The sequence below is a fragment of the Panicum virgatum genome, chromosome 5K (genome assembly GCF_016808335.1).
Source record: "Panicum virgatum strain AP13 chromosome 5K, P.virgatum_v5, whole genome shotgun sequence".
NCBI classification, from domain to species: Eukaryota; Viridiplantae; Streptophyta; class Magnoliopsida; order Poales; family Poaceae; genus Panicum; species Panicum virgatum.
The window spans coordinates 33,258,199-33,281,917 of NC_053140.1; the positions used below are offsets into that span (position 1 = coordinate 33,258,199).

Here is a 23,719-nt window from a genome sequence, read left to right on the forward strand (position 1 = left end):
CAAATATCAGGCAGGCCAGCCGTCATATACCCATATGCACACAAACAAAAGTGAAAAGATCACAATGACACCGCATTTTATATGCCTTTATACTAACAAAAAGGAAAAAGATCACGACAACGCCACGGGATTATAAGTGGCTCCATATAGATAAATAACTCAGATCACTTTCCGATGCCACCTGCGTGATGCACGATGATATACACGATCCTCAAAAGGAAAGGAGAAGCATTGTTTTAGGATGCTCAGTGTTCCTTGCATCGTTGTAGACAATTGGACATCTCAGCATTTGAGCAACTTCAAAAATGAAGAAGCTATTTCTGTTATAGTAGCTGTTAAGTCAGGTATTCTCTCAAAACAGTAAGAAAAAAATGAGATCGATATACTTCATATACATACACAGGTCTGCATGTGATCAACCCCTATGAAGCTCAACCATACATATCCTTTCGAAGTAGCTCTGTGATGCACTCAGCACTACTAAGATAGCATCTGGGGAGGTTGGTGTATAGTCATCAAAGGCACTTATTCCACAAAATTTACTACTAGTCCAAACTAGATGTCCCCTCCGATCTGAAGCTGACAGCCAAGGGCACAGGTATTGGAAACTTTTACACACAGCCAGCTTCTCTTCTCCCTGTCAACCTGCAATGAAATTATCTCTGAACTGCCATCACTAACAAAATCATTAACAGTGAACAGTTACTACTAACAAAATCACTTAAACGGGACACTTCAAACAAACAAGGTCATTCATAATGATATGGAGTTATTGAAGACATAGCAGTCTGCAGAATAAAGCACGGGAGCTGAATTTTGCACAAATCCCCAACACTTAAAAAGGATCTGATATTCAAAGTTCAAATTGTGTTAATGTCAATTAATGGTATTGACCAAATGAACACAATTGTAACAACTTCATGAATCTGCCACCAATTATTACTGATTACCAGTAGTATAAACTGTAAATGCACACTGCACGTCAAATTAATGAGAGTCCACATGAAATAGTAATCATGTACTACTATTATGGTATCAGGCAGTCCTATGTTTTACGCACTTGGATCCATGGCTATAAAATATTTTCACAAGGAAAAAATTAAACAAGACAAAAGAAAAGATAAATAAGGTTGGATTATCTGATTTTGCAAATCTAATAACTGATAGGAAGACCATGGGCTAAAGAATATGACAGTACAAGATTCAGCGAGTGTAGTTCCAAAGTGGCATGCGCACACTGAATATTATATTCTAAAACTCTCTAGATTATAACCAAGTACTCGAATAGACAGGTTAATTATCGATAAACATATTAGAAATCAAAAGCTTGAATAGTTACATGGAGAAACAACTGCACTCTTTTCTAAGAACATACTGCATTAGTACGACGTGCTCTGAAATTAAAACACTTGCAAGCCACTAAGCTCCTTAACGCTCATTTAACTAAGAACTCAGTTCTCTATCCTCATCTACACATGCATATAGTTAATGAATTGTGCAATGTTCATTATTTTTGTATGATCATTGCTTACTTATTACCGTGCAGGTTCATGGAAAATACAAGATGTTACAACCCAATCCAGATCTAAGAGTGTGTATAGGACACAGATTTCAAAATGATCAAAGTTGGAAAGCACAGGCACGAATTATCACTTTATCAGTTCCATGAGTCAGCTTAATGGATAAATTACAGGGCTGCTTAGGATTTGCAAACCCTTCTGTTTTGTGATTATAACAACAGTTTATTAGTATATTACAGAATAGAGATATCAAGTTCTACTCATAAAATAAGCATGGATTTGAGTTGAACAGAGCTGGATGTCAATGACCAAATCACATCATACAGAATTCATGTGATACAAAATCTGCACAATTAACACCAAATTTAGCGAACACACTTCAAGTCACAAAGTTAATTCCGACCTAACACAATTATGCACAGTTCAAATCATTTGCCCAACAACCCCATTTTACAAATACATTCCCTAACAATTGTAGCATGAATTATCAATATTTTGGGCAATGTCACTAAACAATCATTGCTAGATGCCTAGATGTGAAGCACATAGGGTCTGTTAAACTTTCAAGAAAATACAGAATTACAGTACCTTGTACCTATTGTTTCCAACATGGCTAATTGAGGTGTTGAACTTTTTGAAAGGAAAAATACAGTTCCTCAGTTCAGACTGATTTGGTTTTCAACATTTGAGCTAAGATGATTTAAAGCCTAGAAGCTTGTAGGAGGCAAATATGTGAGTGATCATACAGATCTTCATCCAGATATAAGCTGGCCCTTCACAAATTTGAAATATGTGACACAACATAACTGGGACATACAGAGCACTGTTACATATTTATTGCAGCAGGCCTATGTGTTTACATGCTATATAATTACATCAGTATCATTGAAGTTTTTATGCAATCTATTTAACTGCTCACAGAAACCACAAATAATTTATAGGTTGAATTTATAAGGTCATCAATGATGTGTGATCCAATAACAGTTGAATGGACTGGTTAGTGTGTTAAACTCCAAAACCGGGTTCGAAGCAAGGCACCTTATTAGAACAAAGCCCGGGAGGGAGTCTCCCCCCATGGTTGAGTTTTTTTTTATAATAGTTGAGTAGTGGGAGATAGCTTGTTTGGAAAATTAGAAAACTGCTGATGCAATAAACTTCTCAACATGCCTTGAACATCCTACAGCGCTTCAATAAATTAGGTGTGGTATGTGAGATTGTTAGTCACATACAAAATCATCCAGCAAAGGTGTGAGAATAAGGTAAAAACAACCAGAATAAGCGGTTGAACCAACCACCAGCACTTTAGCTCTAATTCAGAAGGGTAACAGTGTAACACGGCCCCAACTCTCTATGACCATTCTATTAATTACATGAAACAAGCAAACAACTGATGGAGCATCAGAGTCCACTGAAGTTAGTATCTGCAGAACTGCACCAGCTTGTCAAAATGAGATAAATCAACCCCCAGAGGAGGAATTGGCAATTGTGACATGAAATCACATAAGATCAAAGGATGAGTTTTGGTTCATTGTATACCAACATGGGCTGATAGCTGTAGTGGAAAGTTATTAATTTACTATTGATATCGGTGTAGCTAACTAGTAATTCTAACCCCATCATGTGCTGCATCTCCACATGCCTACTAGAAAGGAAATGCAAAGTAATCCTATTCAGTGTGCCAGACATGCATTTCCATCAACTAGCTCCAAGGAAATGGCATGTCTTGAACTACGGTTAGTTTCAGATGATCTCCAGACTCTAGTCAAATGACAGATGAGAAAGGGAAAAAAACACTGAGCAGATGCACCATTCTCTAGCTACCAGATGCTCTACTGAAACTCAAATATAAAATATGACAGCCTTTCACAATCAAAGTAATATGAAAAGCACGAACAACTTGCAATGATATACAACTAAGCACACCAACGACAGAGTAAGCAATATGTCAAAAAGAAAAACATGTGTTAATCACATATGGTTACATTACAAAAGCAAAGTAATTTATGGTACAAAGCAGATAAGGTTGTAGCACACCACAGAAATCTTCATCACGGCGTAAATATATTATTATTGCAATTTGTGTGCAGAGAAAGTTGAACCGCACCTTGGACCATTGAATGAATTACTGAGCTGCCGCCTCAAATTTTTTAAGCATATCACAGTGTGGTGTCTGGTATGCTAACCCCCATTGGCGGCGCTGCAGTTCAACCCTGCAATTCTGCGTGATTATTGAATAATAATCCCTCTCAACATGCCGCTCCAGTGTTGACCGCTCAGTGCTTTGGTGTGGATACTGCTCCTCAAAATTAGGCATCTTGACATAGTACGCAACTCCACGTGGTGTTTGGAACTTGTGCTCATATGGATAGGAGCGGGAGAGGGAGTAAACAGGCTCAGAGGATGGCAGGAAGTTGAGCAACAGCAGCAGTAGAACTGGCAAAAGCTGAATAAGCATCCTGACAGTTGAGCCACCAGAGTTTTGCTGCCCATGAGCATGCATTCCACCAGTTCTGAAATGGAACGTCCCAAACTGTCCAAACTGCCTGGTGGTGGCAGGTGCCATACCACCAAAGAAGTTTCTGAATATCTCATCTGGGTCAAAGTCATCCTCATAGAAACCATTGTACGCACGGGCAGTGGAGGCCCTCCTGTGGTGTGTTACTGGCTCATCCAAGCCAACAAGGTCATAGCGCTTACGACTCTCGGCATCACTAAGGCACTGGAAAGCTTTGGAAACGGCCTTGAAGGCATCCTCTGCGCCAGGGGCCTTGTTCTTGTCAGGGTGCACCTTGAGCGAGAGCTTGCGGTAGGCCTTGCGCACGTCCTCGACGGTGCAGTCCTTCTCGAGGCCGAGGATCTGGTAGTAGTCCCTGGAGTGCTTCTTGACCTGGCGCACAACCTCGAGCTGCTCCGCCGTGTACTCCCTCGCAGCGCCAGTAACCTCTTCCTCCTCCCTCTTCTTGCCCTTCTGCTTCCTCTCTCTCAGCCCGTCAGCCTCAGCTGCTCCGGCTGGCCCAGCTGCTGAAGGTTGTGGCGGTGGCGGTGGCGGCGGCGGCGGCGACGACGAGGAAGCGGGGGAGTCGTCCTGGGGGTTGAGGAGCGGAGCGAGGAGGTCGTCGATGGGGAGGGACGGGTCGAGGCGCTTGGCCTTGGAGAGGAACTTGACGGCGCGCGCGCGGTCGCCGGCTTCGAGCGCGCCCCTGCCGATGCGCAGGCACTTGGCCGCGTCGTCCTTGTTGCCCTCCATCGCAGATCTGGCCGCCGCCGTCCCCGGCCGATCGAGCCGAGCAGGCGAGCGACCGGGAGGAGGTCACGCAGCGGCGGCGCAGGAACCCGCCCCGATCCGATCGGATCGGCTCGACTCGGCCCCCAACCCAACCTAAGACGACACGATACAATCCGCGAGGCGTGCGTACGGGGTCAGAAAGAGGAATTCGAACTCGCGGCACGGGTGAGTGGGAGAAGTAGGTCGCTTACCGGCGAGGCGACTTGGAGTAGGGTTCAGGCGGGGCGGATCGCCGGAGTCGGGCTCGGAGAGGGAGGTGGGAGGGGGAGGAAAGGGGATATGGCGAGCGACACCGACGCGGTGACGACCCCCAAAACTGATTTTTTTTTATTTTAATCTTTTTGCTGGTAGAGTTTCTCTGGATTTTTGTTGCCCTTTCCACGCGTGAAGAAAAAGTAAGAGTGCACACAGGCGGCCCAACACTGTTCCAGCCTAGCCCAATTCAATTTTTTCCTTCTAGGCCCTCGAGCTAGGCCACCGGCTTACAGCCTGTTCGGCCAGCCAATCAACGGCCCACCACCAGCCGAACAGACGGTTAGCCTATCCACGTCCGTGAAAACATAGGGTTTTTTTTATTCATACCATTACAATTTTCGAAGTTCTGAGATATACCATTACAATTCACCTATTTCGAAACTTGTCATTACAATTCTCCCATTCTTTGAACCGTGTCATTTTATACGTCTTTGATGCTCTTAGACCCACTCGCAGACCCGTGTATTTTCGTATGGTCCAAAATACCCCCTGGTGCTTCTCTCCTACACTCACTGACGTGTGGGGCCCACACGTCAGCTTCTCCTTCAACCTCCGATGCTTCTTCTTCCTTCTGCCTCCAACACCGGGGCTGGTGGCCCGCCCGCCCTCTCCGGTGGCCGCCCGCCCAGGAATCCTTCCCGGCGACCTGCTGCTCATGGTGGAGGTGAAGGCGCCGCACGGGTCCGCGTTTTGCGCAAAGATGGCGTGGCGGCCGGGGTCATGCGGCGGCGGCCCGCGAGGCGGAGCGCCCGCGGCCTGCAGGGCTCGCGGCGACAGCAGTGTAGCGGCCCGCGCCCCCGAGCGCCCGCGGCCTGCAGGGCTCGCGGCGACGGTGGCGGCGGAGCAGAGGATGCCGAGGAGGAGGACGACGAGGTTGTAGGACACGCGGCAGGAGAAGACCCGCGCCGAGGCATGGAGAGGGGAAGGCGGCGGTAGCCGCAGGTCCCGTAGATCAGCCCGCAGGTGCAGGACGTAGTCCCAGCCTCGTGCAGCATCTTGACTGGCTAGTTGGGGACGAGACGAAATCCGGCGAGGGGAAGGGTCGGCCGGCGGCGAGGTCAGGTTGGGGAGCACCAGGGCGGCGAGCGCTACCTTTCGGTGGCTTCGGTGGATGCTGTGGTGTCCGGGAAGGGGGTCGCTGGCAGTGGCCGAGGCTCGGCGGCGGTGTTGTGCGGCGGCGACGGCACTCCGGCGAGGGGAAGCGGCGGTGATTGGGTGGACGAGCTTCAGGAGGTCGTGTGCGAACTAGCTATGGGTTGATGTGGGCATAGGGAAGCCGAAGGGTCGTCGTCGGCATGCACAGGGCTCGGCGGCGGCAATGGTGGCCGGGGGGCGAGCTTGGCGCTCGCGCAGGGGCTTGAGCTAGCCTTTAATAGGCGCATGAGGGGAAGGGAGGAAGGAGTGGCGCGGCCAGGCGCTCGGCATTAGGCGCCGGGGCGCCGGCGAGGCGTGCGGCCGCGGCGGCGTTGTGGAGCGGTTGGCGTGGGAGGAAGGGAGGAAGAAGATGGCGTGGGGCCCAAACGTCAGCCAGTGGAGAGAAGAGAGGCAGCAGGGGTATTGTGGACTATACGAAAATACGGAGGTCTGCGAGTGGGTCCAAGAGCATCAAAGACGTATAAAATGGCACGGTTCAAAGAATGGAAGAATTGTAATGGCAAATTTCGAAATAGATGAATTGTAGTGTATAGCGAAAATGGCCTCTCATGCCATATTTCAATATAATGTTTTGGCGATTGATGACACACACAACACTTGGACTAATATGATTGTTAAGATGAACATTCCCAGGCTTTTAGGTTCAAGTGATGACAAAGAGAAGATAGGCGTAGCTAGGCCCGAAGGGCCGCCCCTACGCGGGTCTCAGGGCAGCGCCCTGAAAGCTCTTCAGTCCAAAGGACAAGAATCGAAAAGACTGTGAAGAAATTCAATACACCGGTTGAACCGATATTAAGGAAAAGACACACGCCGGTGTAATTGTCCAGAAGCTGGAAACTGAAGATACACTCACCGGATTAACCGACGTTGAAGAAAATGCATACGTCGGTGCATTGCCAAACGAAGACCGATGAAAATACATACACCGGTTGAACCGACGATGCATCGGTCAATTGCATCAGTTCAGTTGTCTAGAGAGGTGGTTTTTGGAGGAACATGAAGAAGTTACAATCACCGGTTAAACCGACGCTAATTTTACATACACCGGTTGATTGCATCGGTTAAACCGGCGATACACCGGTTAATTGCTAACGGCTAGTTTTTCAAGTAGCAGTTTACATACACCGGTTGAACCGATGATGGCTTTTGGGGTACGTCGGATTAACCGGCGTTAAGCACATTTCTGGCAGCTTTTCTCCAACGGCTATATTTGCTTGTGCTGCCTATATATACCCCCAAGGCCGGGTCATTTGAGAGTGCTGGAGTTCAAGGAAGTATACAAGAGCTAAAGATCATCTCCAACCACCATAGAGCTTCATTGTACATCATATAGGCTTAAGCACACTTGTGAGAGTGCTTAGTGCTTGTTTAGGCTTAGTTCTTGAGAGAACTAGCTTGAGAGAAAGCCATGCTGCGGCAAGCACCTTGTGTACACGTCGTGTGACCCTCCGACTTGGTGTGGAGTGGCAACGACACTTTGTGCAGGGAAGAAGGCCCCTACTTGGTGTTAAAGCTCCAAGATAGTGAAGACGGTGCCGTGGTGACGCTTCGAGATAGACGGTGGCGGTGACCTCGTCTTTGTGACTTGGCGTCACTTAGCCTTTGCTTGTCGGGAGCCTTGGAGGCGTGGCAAGACGGTGATCAAGCGAAGAGACTCGGCATCATACTTGTTCTTTGTGAGCAAGTGGCCGTGGACGTAGGGAGGGACTTTGGTGTCCTAACCGAACCACGTTAAATCGTGTGTCTTGGTGTCTTCACGGGAGTTTGCATATCCTCTCCCTTACCGCTTTACTTACCGCATTACGTTTCCGCATTTACTCTCTCTTACTTACCTTTACTTTCCTAGTTAGTTTGATTAGGATTGGCTATAGGTTGCAAGTCTTTTGGGGTAAGTAGATGGTAGCATAGATAAACCTTAGTCATAACTAGCATGTGTAGGACGTGTTAGGTTTATCTTATGCAATTAGATTGAGCCCTAGGTTAAAAAGCGATTAGCGACCCTATTCACCCCCTCCCCCTCTAGGGTCGAACACCCCGGTGATCCTTACAATTGGTATCAGAGTCTGGTCTCACACCTCTTACGAGAATTAGCCAATTCTATTGGTAAATTTGTGAGAAAGCTCGTAGGAGAACCGTCGACTTAACCGTCGAGTGAGTATATGTCCGGGGAAGGGATGAGTACCGATAGGGCTCCGTTTTTCGATGGCACGGATTTTCCACATTGGAAAGTGCTTATGCAAGCACATCTTCAAGCCCGGGGGCTTGATGTTTGGCGTGTCACCGAAGAGGTCAAGAAAAATGAGAATAAGGCCGAGAGACAATATGATGCCATTGCAAAATCAATTCTATTGTCTTCTCTATGTGATAGTATGTTTAATCGTGTATTTGCTAATGAAAATGCTCATAAGCTATGGAAGCAAACTGTCGAGAATCATGAGGGCACAAAGGATGTTGCCAATCAAAAATACCATATTCTCGGCGAGGAGCTAAGTAGCTTTAAACAACTTCCAAATGAAAATGCTCATGACATGTACTCACGATTAAATACTCTTGTCAATGAAATTAATGCCTTAGGTCTCAATCAAGTTGATGATGGGGAAATTAACCGCAAGATTCTCCGAAGCCTTCGCAAACCCGACTACAACATCATCAACACGATCTTGCAAAAGGAAGACTTGGTCAAGCTTACACCAAACCAAGTCATCAATCAAATCATCGCCCATGAGTAGCGGGAATCCTCTAAAAAGACTATAGCGGAGCTATAGCCGGCTATTTAAAACCATGCCTAATAGCTATATCAAAATTTTAGCTATTCATAAATATAAGGCTCTTGGAGATGCTCTAATAAACCTAAGAAACGGTTGGGACACTAGCAGAGAGATTCCAGTAGTGAGTGTTATGAGTGGATTTTGCAATGTAATGAACACAATGTGTAGTCGGAATGAGCAGCTTTATTCATTGATCATTGGAGCCTATTTATAGATTACAAGCAGAGTTTGAACTCTTTCTATTTCCCGCTCTAGCACTCCATGATGCACGATCAGTAGGAGTCTAGGAGATCGTGGGCTCATTGCCCACGTTCCAGTGTTTGGACGTGGTGCTTGACCAAGCAAGAGGCGGGAACAGTCATATGTTCTATCGTTTGAATATCGGATGAGATCATCCTCATTTCAAACTTAACAGTGAGGACGCGGCGGCCGTCTCGGTGGGTAGCAAGGAGCCAAGGACGAGGGACGAGAGGCTGCCGAGGTATCCGCTGGTCAAAATTTTTCCTGCCCATCGCAGGTGGTCGACGGCTGTTGTCGCCCTTTCAGCTGTCGGTCAAAAAAATTCCCCGCCCGCCGCACTAAGATTTACCCCTCCTGTCGCACAGAGTTGATGGAGGGGTAATCCTGCCCAAGTTCACCGGTTCGACATTCAGATTTCAGAATCATAACCACGTCACGACAGATGACAAATCCCACCCCAAGTTTAGTTCTGCAGGCTCCCACCGCAAAAGGAATTGCCTTTCACATTTCATGATCGTATTGCCGCTGAGCTACTGCTGCAAGCTTGACAGCCTAATGTCATGGCTACTGTCACATGCGGCAAGTTGAGACCTTGTCCAACAGTACCACCCCTCTTTCTCTCTCCCCATTCAGTTACCCCACCTGCACAACAAAACACGGACGCGATATATGTTTACTCTTTATTTATACATAGTGGGGATGCACGTGCCTGGGCACGTGTTTAAAAAGTAGTATCAATAATAAAATGATTTGTTTATCAACAATTATAAGGATTTCAAACTAATGTCATATATTACTGTACATAGAACCCATTGTAGTCCATGTTACAAGAATTTCATCAAGAATAGCCAATGGACTGATCATCAAGAATATGGACCACATGTGTTCATGAGCATCAATGGACAGATCAACAAAAAATAATATTAATTAATAATATATTAACCAACCCAGATAGCAGATCGAGAAGAACTTGTCATGATTCATTATTTATTGTGATAATGTGATAAAATGAAACCAACATCTAGATTTTTTGTGGTATGATTTATTGTGATAAAATGAAACCACCACCACCGAAGATGAGCATTCATTCATGCGTATATCTCCGTCCTCCCTGAGCTTGTTCTCCACCCACGGCCCAGCCCTATTGGCAAAGCAAAATGCATCAAAATTTTGAGTACAATCATATTAATATTACTGCATTTCCTCTATTATAAAATGTTAACCAAACCCGGGAGTGGAAAACCAACTCACATTCTTAATTACACTTGATATAACCAAGTAGTATATGCACACTTTGTCATTTTTTCCAGTCCCCAAGGAAAAGATGTTATGTATGTCACAAATTTTCTTCTTTTCTTTCTCAGAAAAATAGGAACTTGCTTATGAGAAATCGAGTAAATATTCTGACCTTCATCAATAAAGCCAGAGAAAAACAACGACAATGGGCCGTCTTATCTCACATGCTATTCTTCATGCAAGGTGAATGCTAGTTAGCTAAAAGAAAGCCTATAAATTTTTTATTTGACCAGTAAATCCCTCCAAGCACAAGCTTGATTCTTATTCATCGCAAATCAAATTTTACTCTATGGAACTCGCCGACCCTACCCTAACAAATACCACTGCAAACAAAAACACAAGAATCGGCTAGACCAGGCAATCCACCTCACCTCTTCAGTTCAGTCTGTACCTGAAACTTCACTGTTGTTTTGTGTATGACCTAGCTAGTTCAGTGATGCAATACACCAGCTGCACCTAGACAAAGGCCTATCATTGACGGGCAAGGATGGAGGCAAACACTATTAGTAGGGAATAAAGATAAAACAAAATGTATCCTTCCAAGTAAAAAAATATACAAATTCCAGATGGAGGTGAGTAAACCTTCGTTGAATTAATTTTTCGGATGTATTATAGAAGACTTGCTTAATGGCTCTTACTTCAGCCAAGTCACCAGCAAGCGTTGAAGTTGCATGCGCATTACTGTAGTTCACCTAAAAGGCATATACTCAAATTAAAAAGACATTGTTGATCTGTGTCAATGATAATAATATCAAATTAAAGAAATTTAAACTACAGCTTGGTATTACAACGAAACGTTTAAAAATAATAAAGTGATGTGATAATTGAAATAGCAATATGTTTCCAATTAAGCCCATTTCTGATCGCACATTGTACGGACCTTTCAATCTCCAATCAGTCCCGGATGAAAGAATTGATTTATTTTTAAACCAGACCAATGTTTTGGATTTCTGATGTCTAGGATTAAAAGTTGCTAAGACTTATTTTCTAGACAGATATAGATACCTCCTCAGGTGCAACACCTGCATCTTCAAGGCTCTTTTTGATACAGGATGATACACCCAGACACCCAGTCCATCTGATCTAGGATCAGTCATATGGTAAGCGTCACAGTTCACTGCCCCTCCCAAGTATTCTGCAATTATTGGTGCATCACGCTTCATTGCATGCTCCAGGCTCTCCATAACCTATTGTCGATGAAATTATCATTGATTAAGTACCTATAGCAATTCATGTTACACAATCGAAACTCTTAGTAGTCTGCTCAAAGCAATGATCGCATTCATGGTGAGGAGCAACATGAAAAGAAACACTTAACAAGCAGCAAACATTGATGGAAATGACGAAAATCATGCAAATACTCAAAACATTTAGTGAATATTTAAGGAGTAAAAACTTGGTAGTAACAACACATACCAGTACACAGGCCACAAAACCTCCAAGGCCAATGGGAATAATTGCAGCTGCAGTACCACCAGCTATGATTATATCAGCCTCACCACGTCGTATGTGGTTTGCAGCAGCATAAAAGCAATAGTTGGAGGTAGCACCTGCATTTGAAATTGAGTAATTAGGACCCATAAAACCAACATCCATTGCATAGGGAATGAAGAAGGGTGAAATCTTTCTGTATCCCTTCTCGATGAGATTCTGAACGCAATCAGAAAACACTACCGGAAAACCGATAGTTGCCGAGTGTCTGGGTCTTTGCCGAGTGCCAGACCACAGGCACTCGGCAAAGATGTGGTTTGCCGAGTGCCAGGCCGCGGACACTCGGCAAAAATCTGGCACACGGCATGCCCGGGCGTTGCCGAATGCAGGCCCTCGGCAAATCAAGGCCCTCGGCAATGTGGCTCCTTTGCCGAGTGCTGGTCGGGCGGCACTCGGCAAAGCCCGAGCACGTGCCCAGCACGCGCGCCCGCCGTGCGCCGCCCGTCAGGGGGGCTGACGGCATCAACTTTTTGCCGAGTGCCTCCAGCTGGCACTCGGCAAAGGTGAAATATTGCCGAGTGTCTCCAGCTGGCACTCGGCAAAGTAGAAACATTGCGAGTGCGCTTGTGTGGCTCTCGGCAAAGCTTCTTTTGCCGAGTGCTAGTGCCTAGGCACTCGGCAAACTTGGTTTAACAAAAAAATTTGGGCCTTCAAATTTTTTTGGTCTCCACTTAAATTTGATAATGTAATTCCTAGTAACATAAAATAATTTTATTGATTGGTTTACTATTTTCCTTTAATTTTTTTTGTTTGCGGGGAATAATCCGTCGAAGTAAATTTAAAATTAGAAGTGGGTGCAAATTTCGAAATCAATGAATGGAAATTTGATATTTATGTACCTGAATCAAAACTGATGCCGTATGCGCAAAAGAATTTAAAAGTTGAAGCATCTTTATCAAGAAACTTGATCACAAGCGTGTGCACAGACGTTCGGAAAAAACCAAAAATAGCATGCAATGTCTGAAAAATCATGGGAATTGTGCAAATCTCTTGGTTTCATGCGAGGATAGAGTGGAAAAAAAATTGACAGCATTTCGGATACGTGACAATGTACGCCACTTATAAGCCGGAGAATCTCCGAAGAAGTTTCGGAGAGATGTGTAACATCCGGTTGGATTTGTGGTTGAAATGAAAGTCGCATATGATTTTCAATGTGAAACTTTTTATATAGAGAAATAACTACAAAACATGTGTCTTGTGAAAATTTGGTTAATTTTTGAATTTGTTATCTATATATTAAATTATTTTTGGCACACATTGAAAATCATTATATTTAGTTTTAAGCTGGTCTTTAAACGCATGAAATAATAGGTTTTTTCGCATGAAATCATGAACCATAATTTGTTGCTTTATTTTGGCAAATTATTTACTTGGTAGTCACTAAATTTTTTATACATACCTCGTCAAAACGAATTTGTTGATATAAATTCAATTCGACTTTAGAAACACATGAAATAATATGTTTTCTTGCATAAAATCTTGAAACTTGAAATACAAATTATTTTAGTTTGAGTTTGAAATAATTATGCATGAAATAATGTTTTTTGAATTCATATCTTATTTATTTTGGTTTTGCAAATAGTGGAAAAAAATATATTCGCCGAGTGCCAGGCACTCGGCGAACCCAGACTTTGCCGAGTGCCTGCCGATCTGGCACTCAGCAAAGAGCTGAGTAAAATTTTTTTAATTCTTTGCCGAGTGCTGGATCGTGTGGCACTCGGCAAAGCCGATCCGGCACTCGGCAAAGAACGCATCCGCAGACTTATGCACGCGGCCCCGCAGTCGACTCTCTCTCACTCGCATTTCTTCCCCGCGCGCGCCACCGCCGCCCTCCTCCACGCCGCCGGCGCACGCCGCCGCCTCACGTGCCGCCGCCTCACGTTCCGCCTCCCCGCGCGCCTCCCCACGCGTCCCGTCGCCGCCTCGTCTCGCCGCCTCCCCGCGCCCCCCGTCGCCGCCTCGTCTCGCCGCCTCCCCGCGCCCCCCGTCGCCGCCGGCAGTCCTCCTCGCCGCCTCCCCGCCACCTCCCGCTGCCCGCGCCGAGTGCGGCTGCTCCGCGCCGCCCGGCGGCCGAGGCCCGCGGCCGAGGGGCGCGGCCTCCGCGCCTCCACGTGGCCTCCGCGCCTCCACGCCGCCCGGCACCTCCACGCCGCCCGCGGCCTCCGGGCCTGCCGCTCCTCGGCGCCCGAGGGCGCGCCATTGAGCGCCGGCGGCTCCCTCCCCGCAGCCGTTGAGCCTCTCCGTCGCCGTTAAGGTATTTTTTTTATTTTTTAAGTAAATTATTAAGTTGAATTTGTTCTTGTATATTAGAATAGGATTATATTCTTTAGGTAGATTTTTAGGTAGATACAGTTTTTAGATAGATATAGATATTGTTTCTTTAGTTTATTTAGAATGATTTAGTTTATTTAATTTAGGTAGATATAGATTTTTAGGTAGATATGTATATTGTTTATTTAGTTTATTTAGAATGATTTAGTTTATTTAATATAGGTAGATATAAATTTAGAGATTAATTGTTTATTTAGTTTATTTAGACTTGTTTAGTTTAGGTGCATATTAATTGTAAATTGTTTATTTCATTTATTTTGTAAGACCGGTTTAGTTTTTTTATAACAAAATACAAATCAACGTACACCAGTTAGGCGTCTCCCGTTCGAAAAAGATACGGTTGCAAATATGCAGATATTTGCATATTGATGGCCGTATCTGTTTCGAATTGTCCACGTTTTTGGACAGCCCGAGGATGCGTAGATGGGGTTAGTTTATATGGTCCACTCCGATCCGAGGTAGAGTTTTGGCATCATCTCACTGTTGTTCTTCGGATACACAATCTCCCTTTCGGGACGTGTATCTGGAGAACAGCGGGGAGGTGCTACCGAAATTCTGTCTTGGATAGGAGTGGATCATATAAACTGACCTCATCTACGCATGGTCGGGTGGGATTCGGACATATCTTTAACTACTAGAGTCTAAGCCGAACGTCTACATGTATTTAAATTTGATAATAGTCGCTGACATCTTAGAAGATGGATGACCGTGAGTGGATGTACACCGGCCGGGTAACTCGAGCTAGCATGACCAATGAATGGATTGAGAAGACTAACGAGTTCTTGGAAGGAGCATGGACGCAAGCTGAAGGGTCGAGGTTCATGTGGTGTCCCTGCAAGAGTTGTGAAAACTAGAAACGAAAGACAAAGAAGGTCATGGGCGAACATCTTGTCAATTATGGATTTACGCCAGACTATACCCGGTGGATCATTCATGGTGAAGCCCATCGTACGAGGGACGAGGTCGTGAGGCAACGCATCGATGAATGTGATGCTGCTGGTGGGATTGGAGACATGTTAAACGACTATGAGGAGGCACATTTCGGTGAAGGACCGCAGGAGGAGCCAGAGGCAAGCGCAAAGGCGTTTTACGAGATGTTGGAGGCGGCACAGAAACCTCTTCACGGCCAAACAAAGGTTTCTCAGCTGGACGGCATTGGACGCCTTATGGCCTTAAAGTCCCAGTTTGGCATGAGCCGAGACGCCTTTGATAGTATGTTGACCGTTTTTTGGAGCATGCTTCCGGAAGATCACATTCTGCCCAAGACAATGTATCAGGTGATGAAAATCCTTACTGCACTGAAGATGCCATATGAGCAGATACATTCTTGTCCTAATGGGTGCATCTTATTTAGGAAAGAGCACGAGGCTGAAACTTACTGTCCAAAATGCAAAGCCTCAAGATTCCTGGAGGTGGATGCTGGTGACGGTCAACCTAAGAGGCAGCTCACGATTCCTGTGAAAATCGTACGTTACCTTCCGTTTATTCAGAGGATCCAAAGACTCTATATGACCGAGGAAACCGCGAAACAGATGATATGGCACAAAAAAGGTGTTCGATACAACCCAGATAAGATGGTGCATCCCTCCGACGGTGAGTCATGGACTCATTTTGATGAGATTCATCATGAGAAAGCTAAAGAAGATCGTAATGTACGTGTTGCGCTGGCAACCGATGGGTTCAATCCTTATGGTATGATGGCCACATCGTACTCATGTTGGCCCGTGTTTGTTATTCCCTTGAATCCCCCCCCCCCCCGGCGTTCTCTTTCAACGACAAACCATATTTGTGTCGTTGATTATTCCTGAGCACCCAGGGAATAAAATGAGTGTTTACATGGAGCCTCTAATTGATGAGTTGATCAAAGCATGGGAGGAGGGGGTGTGGACGTACGACCGAGCGACAAAGACAAACTTCAGAATGCATGTGTGGTACCACTACTCTCTGCATGACCTCCCAGCGTATGGTATTTTTTGCGGGTGGTGTACTCATGGAAAGTTCCCATGCCCAACATGCAAGGCAACTCTGCAGTTCATTTGGTTGAGAAAGGGGGGCAAGTATTCGTCGTTTGACAAACATCGACAATTCCTTCCTGCTGACCATCCATTTAGAAGAGACATTAAGAACTTCACGAAAGGTGTCGTAGTTACACAATCTGCACAGCAGATGTTGGCGGGTGCCGTGCTTCATGCTCAGATAGATGCTCTCCAGGTCAATGATGCAGGTGGTTTTGTGGGATATGACGAAGAACATTCCTGGACTCAGGTCTCTGGCTTGTGGAGGCTTCCCTATATTAATGATCTCCTCCTTCCACACAATATTGATGTCATGCACAGTGAAAAGAATTGGGGCGAGGCTCTTTTTGGAACTGTCATGGACATTCCTGATAAGACGAAGGACAACGTCAAGGCTCGAGTGGATCTGGCAACGTTGTGCGATAGACCAAGATACGAAATGAAGACTCCGAGACCATGGAGACAATGGAGGAAGACTCCGGCAGATTTCGTCCTAACGAGGCCCCAAAAAAAGGAGGCACTAGAGTGGATCCAAAAGTTACAATTTCCAGATGGGTATGCAGCGAATCTGAGGAGGGGAGTTAATTTGACTACGATGCGAATCAACGGGCTGAAGAGTCATAACTACCACATATGGATTGAGCGGATTCTTCCTGTGATGGTTCGAGGCTATCTCCCTGATAATATATGGCGAGTGTTGGCAGAGTTGAGCAATTTCTTCCGCCAGTTGTGTGCTAAGGAGTTATCTCGGGTCGTCATTTCGGACATGGAAAAAATGGCCCCTGTGTTGCTATGTAAGCTGGAGAAGATCTTTCCACCCGTCTTCTTCAATCCGATGCAACATTTGCTTCTACATCTTCCGTACGAGGCATGGATGGGGGGCCTGTGCAGTACCGTTGGTGCTATCCAATTGAGAGATGTCAGAAGGTCCTTCGAACAAAATGCAAAAATAAATGTAAAATTGAAACTTCTATTACAGAGTCATATATTCTGGAGGTGTCAAACTTCACAACTAAATACTATGATGACAATCTTCCCAGCGTGCATAATCCACCCCCTCGTTACAATGCTAGCGATAATGAATCGAGTCTCAGCATCTTCCGAGAACAACTTGGAAGTGCAAGTGATGCGAGGTACAAGACCTTGAACCATGAAGAGTGGCGCCGTATCATGCTATACGTGTTGACCAACCTTTCAGAGGTGGAGCCGTATATTGCGTAAGTACTCAACATTGTGCCCAATTCACGAGTTTCCGTTTCACAAGTTTCCACTACTTAGCATCCAACCCCCTTTGTCATTTTTGATACAGGGAATTTCAACAACTATTTTGGCGTCGCTCAAGGGCTCCAACCCCGATGGAAATGGAGAGTCTTCTTAAAAATGGCGCGGGAAATTCACAACCCGATTTCATTTATTGGTTTCAACATAAGGTAGTCTTGAATTCATAGTTCTATTCCATTTCGTTGTCCTCGAACTATATGACAAACTATCCTGCATACGCTTGTAGGGCCAAACTGATTCGTCCATGAGTGCCGAGTTGAGACAGGTTGCCGATGGTTTTAGCTACAGGGTCAAGTCGTTTAATGTTTATGACGTGAACGGATATCGCTTCCACACAATGACATACGAGCAGAGTCGTCCCAATCGAAGAACCACTAATACCGGCGTTTTTACGCCAGATCAAGACGGAGTCGAGTATTACGGAAGAGTTGAAAAAATATACGAACTCAAGTTTCATGGTTCTGTACCGCTCACTCCAGTCATTTTCAAATGCCATTGGTTTGATCCAACATTAACAAGACATACCCCTAGTGTTAGCCTAGTCGAAATTCGACAGGATTCAACGTTACAAGGCGAAGATGTGTACATTGTGGCTCAACAAGCCATACAAATTTATTATCTCTCTTACCAGTGCCAAACCGACCACCGTCTTCGGGGTTGGGATGTTGTGTATAAAGTATCGCCACATGGCAAACTACCTCTCCCAAACAACAAAGATTACAACAATGATAGAGAGTTTTTTCAAGAAGAGGAGCTACAAGGGAGTTTTGAGATAGACTTATCCGACGAGATTGGAATGGAAGTCGACAATGAAAGGGAAGTTGACGAGGAAGGTGGAGATGAGGTTCAAAATATTCAGAACTTACAATTACTAGAGCGACTACGTTTAGGCAGAGACAGTGAAGACGACATTCCTCCTTCGGATTCTGCTGGTTATGTTGACATATCTGATAGTGATGATGAGGATTACGATCCAGCTAATCCCGATTATGATGACTACTTCTAAAACATGTAGGACTCACAATATTTAATATATATTATGTTAATTTGTAGTTATATTTTCTTTATTTTCATTTATTTGCAAGTATTGTTTATCCTGACTAATTCGTTCACTCCTTTTGATTTGAGATAACTAAACAAAGATGCCAGGCGGTCACAAGATGACTTGGCTGAGCTCCTTATACAGAGGCAGTGGTGGAGGAGGCGGTAGTGGGTCCGACGCACCCGAGGGGTCTGGGAGCCGTAGTGTTCGCAAAGGTGGTGGAGGAGGGGGAGGGAAAGGGAGACGGAGAGGGAGGGGTGGAGGAGGAGGTAGTGGGAGTGGTGGAGGAGGTAAGGTGAGGAAGGGGAGGAGGGAGAGGACCCCTTCTCCTGTAGAGGACGAGGAGGAGGAGGAGGAGAGGGTGGAGGACCAGGGGAGCGAGGAGGAGGAGGAGCACGTGGAGGGGGGCGAGGAGGAGGCCGAGGAGGGGGCGGCAGGAGATGAGCGGGTGGTGTTGTTGCGTGGACCGTCGCAACTCCCGCGACGTCCGATACCTCTAGCGAGACGCCTGATGATTCGGCCACTAGAGCCTAAGTAAGTTTGTTAGTACTTATTTATTATGCATTATATATATTTAAAATTGCAATACTAACTAAAATTTTACCTTAAACACTCTTGCAGGGGGTGGTTTTTTGTGCAACCTGGTGAGCACAAACGGAAGCCCAATGGTATCTTGGGTCTTTTGTGCCGGCTGCACTTCCTCGGGCTCGTGATGCATGCCGGGGTGCTGGAGCCGGCATACACGTGGGACCACTACATGGCCAGCCCGGACGCTACTGATCGCGAAGGAAGTAACTTCACCACCAAAGCGAGGCGGGTGGTCGGGGAGTTGTGGGTAAGTCATCCTCGCACTAAAATGGTTGAAATATCGCATTCTGTTTCAATTTTTGGAATAATGATTGCAATTATCTTGTGGGTATATATGCAGGATTTCTACAGGTGCGAGGAAGGCTATGAGGCCCGGGCGAACGAGCTGGCTCAACAGGCTTGCTACAAGCTAGTGAAGGACATGCACGACGAGGCGCGTGTCCAGGCCGTCGTTGTGTACTGCGCCGAGTTCGAGAAGAGGAGTGTCAAGAAATCAGCCGCAATGGACATCTTCCTCACGTGAGACCAGTACTTAAGGGTAAATAAATGCCATCTCTACTCATTTATCTTGTATTTGATATTACAATATGTCATGCACTTCATTACGTTTAAGTGCCTCCGAACTGGTGCGCAAACAAGGCCGAGTGCTGGTCTATGATGGTGGACAAGTGGATCAGCAAGGATTGGGCCCGCCAGCACGCCTTATGCCGGGAGCGCCGCTTGATGATGCCGGGTCCGGCACATCATCAAGGGAGCCTTAGGCTCAGCGAGTACAAGAATACTTGGGTAAGTTCACTAATTTCTTCATTCTTTCTAAAGCTATATTTTTAATTCTTACTAATCATCTTGTTAACTTCTTGGCAGTCGGAGTCTGATCCAGGCCAGTCTTGCAACGACTTCACGGCGTACGCCATGTCTCACATGGGCAGGGCGACGTCGGACGTGGCCTACAACCCGGCGGCTCCACCAGAGGCCTACACAAACCCAAGCATCCACGCGCGCATCAATGCGTACACGGAGGTGGGAAGGGCGCTCCACTGGGAGACTTGGGATCCGACCACCGCGCCACTCTCCGGAGATGCCATCATGAGGGCGGGACAAGGGAAGAAGCACGTGCGGTACTTGATCGCCAACAGCTTGGTCGACACGGCGAGTACGCCCAGTCTCTCGCAATTAGGGCAAGTACCACCGACTCGACCCCGCCCATACGCCCACGGCCTGAGACTTCAGTGGCCAGCGTGCACCAGAGACAGGTTAGTTTAGATTTAGTTGCCGTTCTATGATTAAAATGAAACTTCGCTTCGTATTGTAACATGGAGGTTTAAATCTTGTAGGCCGAGATGGAGGCAAAGTTTGACGAGGAGAGGAGGTGCCGAATGGAGATCGAGGCCAAGCTGGAGCAGGAGCGGAAGCTGAGGGAGGAGCAGTCGGTTATGTTGCACAGCATGGTCACCTGGATGCAAGGACTTGGCGCGTCGATGAACTATGCGACGCCGCCTCCTCCCTTCGCCTTACCAGCTCAGCCTTAATTTCCTGCAGGACCTTCTGACACTCCCGTGGGTATGCTTTGTTTGTAGATATTAATTATTATATCTTTATTATTCTTACTCAATTTATGTGTTTCTATTTGCAGAATCAGTCGTGGAACGCATCGAACGACCCTCCTCCGGACCAGAACTCGCCGGCGGCCCCGTGGCAATCTTGGCCACCCCCCTACTGGACTTGTGATGTGATGGACTTGTAGTGCTCTTGTGGACTTGTGATGTGATGTGATGGACTTGTATTCGGACTCTATCTATGTGATGGACTTTCAGACTCGTTTTATGTGATGTGATGGACATTATCTTGTGTTATTTGTATCGATGCTATTGTCGCAATTGACAATTATATATTTGTCGTTATAACTGTCTGTAATGACCCCTGCATTTATATATATATATTTGTTGTATTTGTATCGAAAAACAGAGAAAAAAGAAGAAAAAAAAGAAAAATAGGCCACTTTGCCGAGTGCTTAAGCCAATACACTCGGCAAAGTGGCCTTCCACAGGATAGCACAACAGTACTTTGCCAAGTGCTAAAACCCTGGCACTCGGTAAAGTTTCAAACGTTTGCTGAGTGCCAAGATCCAGCACTCGGCAAAGCGGCCTATTAGTAGTACCCTACTGGACTTGTGATGTGATGGACTTGCAGTGATCTTGTGGACTTGTATTCGGACTCTATCTATGTGATGGACTTTCAGACTCGTTTTATGTGATGTGGTGGACATTATCTTGTGTTATTTGTATCGATGCTATTGTCGCAATTGACAATTATATATTTGTCGTTATAACTGCCTATAATGACCCCTGCATTTATATATATATTTGTTGTATTTGTATCGAAAAACAGAGAAAAAAGAAGAAGAAAAAGAAAAATAGGCCACTTTGCCGAGTGCTTAATCCAATACACTCGGCAAAGTGGCCTTCCACAGGACAGCACGATAGTACTTTGCCGAGTGCTAAAACCCTGGCACTCGGCAAAGTTTCAAACGTTTGCCGAGTGGCAGGATCCAGCACTCTGCAAAGCGGCCACGTGGCGCCACCCTGGGCCGGCACTTTGCCGAGTGCTAGACGCCGACACTCGGCAAAGTGCCGGCCTAGGGTGGCGCCACGTGGCTGCTTTGCCGAGTGCCAAGTCTCTCGGCAAAGTCTTTGCCGAGTGCCCGAAATCCGCCACTCGGCAAAGATCCCTTTGCCATGGGAGGCTTTGCCGAGTGGCGTTTGCCGAGTGTAACACTTGGCAAAGAGTTTGCCGAGTGCAAACTGGCCTTTGCCGAGTGTAACCGGCACTCGGCAAAGCCAGTGAATCCGGTAGTGAAACACTGTAAGGCCACCCATACAAGTCCCCACGAGAACTCCAGCACGCACTTTGTCAAGCTGTTAACCATAACGTAATCAGGAAAAAAAATCAAAAAGGAAAACAATTATAAAAATATGAAACACATGACAGGTATGAATATGTTGTTACGTGCTCATTAGCAGGCAATAGAATAGAAAAATTGCTTAACACATCTTGCTTTGTCAACGATGTCAAACAACTTATATGCTATATATGAAGCATTGAAGCCCACAATACTACCAAAATCCAGAGGAGATAATTGGGTTTTGATTTAAGCATACAAATGTTTTCAAGACTCCTGTGGTTGTTTATCCGGAACAATCTAGCAACTTCTATGCAAATTATGTTGACATTGGACTTTCAACCATCCCTACACAAGTTACATTCTGAACAAATTGTACCTGAAGCAAATCAAAGTTTTGGCGCATTGTGCAGGAATGCTTCAATTGAAATCATAATGTTTTATGACATCAAATATTTGCTCCTCGGAACAAAGCTCCACTAATTAAATACAATTAAAATCTCTAAAATCATAGAAAAATTGTTCGTTAGCATGAGTTAAACTCAGTGTATGCAGTGAATTGTTCTCGAGCAGGAGTTACAAAAGCACAACTCTAGTCCACAAACAACCTATCGTTTTTCGTTTCCTGCATAAGCGTGTTGCGAAAAAAGGGTCTAGTTCATCGGCGCCCACTCACCTTGGCGTGCGCGTCGAATAGAGCCTTGGCTAGCCCGGCGTTCTCCCGTGCCTTCTTGCCGCTGACGATGCAGTATCGGAGGCAGCCGTCGAGCCTGCAGCTGTTTTTGCCGTCGATGTATCCCTCCGACGAGAACCTCCTGATCTGGGCCGCGAACCGGGTGGGGAAGCTGCCGGCGTCGAAGCGGTCGATGGGTAGGCGGAGCCCGAGGGTGTGCGCGGGCGCTTGCATGGCGGAGACGGAGCTCTCCACCCCTCTGCCGGTGCACGGCTCCCTGCGCCGGCCCTAGCATCCGCCCCTCCACACCGGCCGCACGAGCGCGGCCCCGCCCTTCGCCCCTCACTGGCGTCCCTGCTCCGCCCCATCATCCCACCCCTCCTCCCCTCGTCCTCGCAGCGCAGATGGGGAGGTGTAGGCGCGGGATGGCGTCGCGGATCCGGAGGAGAATGGGAGCGGTGGATTGCTCACCTACAAATTGATTGACTGATTTCACGGAGGGATGGGAGACGGATTAGTCGCGACGGATTACAGCGGGGGAGGCGGCGTCGCCGAGCCAATCCAGACCCGGGTACAGGCGGGCGGGTAGGAGGCGCCGTGGTGAAAAAAAATACAGGTGATTATGGCAGAAACAATCTCACATGTTGTTTTTGCCTCCCACCAAAATCATGTCAAGCACCTGGCCCTTCCACATGGGCCTTCAAGAGGGGACATGTGAGAGGGATGGTTAGGTTAATGTAGGTGAGAAAGATTTTCAATTCTTTCATCCTTTATAGTATAGACTAATAAATATATGAAAAAGAAGCATCTTGATTATATTGTATATATGGACCTTATTTACCTAAATCCATTTCGCTTAAATCTCGACATCAATGTATT

The 23,719-nt window shown here is 46.2% G+C and overlaps 2 protein-coding genes across 10 annotated transcripts; both read right to left on the reverse strand.

The window, feature by feature from the left end:
* Window positions 1–263: 263 nt before the first annotated feature.
* On the reverse strand, window positions 264–5,153 carry LOC120707153 (chaperone protein dnaJ 49-like). 2 transcript variants are annotated; one of them, XM_039991962.1, is made up of 3 exons: window positions 4,998–5,153; window positions 3,625–4,899; window positions 264–645 (listed from the first exon to the last, which is right to left on the reverse strand). In XM_039991962.1, the coding sequence occupies exon 2, from the start codon at window positions 4,765–4,767 to the stop codon at window positions 3,643–3,645; it is 1,125 nt and encodes a 374-aa protein (XP_039847896.1). In that variant the 5' UTR covers window positions 4,768–4,899; window positions 4,998–5,153; the 3' UTR covers window positions 264–645; window positions 3,625–3,642. The 2 variants fall into 2 exon arrangements, with proteins under 2 accessions (XP_039847896.1, XP_039847897.1); XM_039991963.1 differs by having other exon boundaries at window positions 264–662.
* Window positions 5,154–9,960: 4,807 nt separating this feature from the next.
* Window positions 9,961–23,420, reverse strand: LOC120707154 (3-oxoacyl-[acyl-carrier-protein] synthase I, chloroplastic-like). 8 transcript variants are annotated; one of them, XR_005688838.1, is made up of 6 exons: window positions 22,844–23,413; window positions 11,937–12,070; window positions 11,526–11,707; window positions 11,103–11,212; window positions 10,892–10,988; window positions 9,961–10,365 (listed from the first exon to the last, which is right to left on the reverse strand). XR_005688838.1 is itself a non-coding variant. In XM_039991966.1 (5 exons), the coding sequence occupies exons 2-5, from the start codon at window positions 23,133–23,135 to the stop codon at window positions 11,209–11,211; spliced, it is 612 nt and encodes a 203-aa protein (XP_039847900.1). In that variant the 5' UTR covers window positions 23,136–23,311; window positions 23,373–23,389; the 3' UTR covers window positions 10,114–11,208. The 8 variants fall into 8 exon arrangements, 3 of the variants coding, with proteins under 3 accessions (XP_039847900.1, XP_039847898.1, XP_039847901.1); XR_005688839.1 differs by having other exon boundaries at window positions 10,912–10,988; window positions 22,844–23,412; XR_005688836.1 differs by having other exon boundaries at window positions 10,114–10,365; window positions 10,912–11,212; window positions 22,844–23,420.
* Window positions 23,421–23,719: the final 299 nt, after the last annotated feature.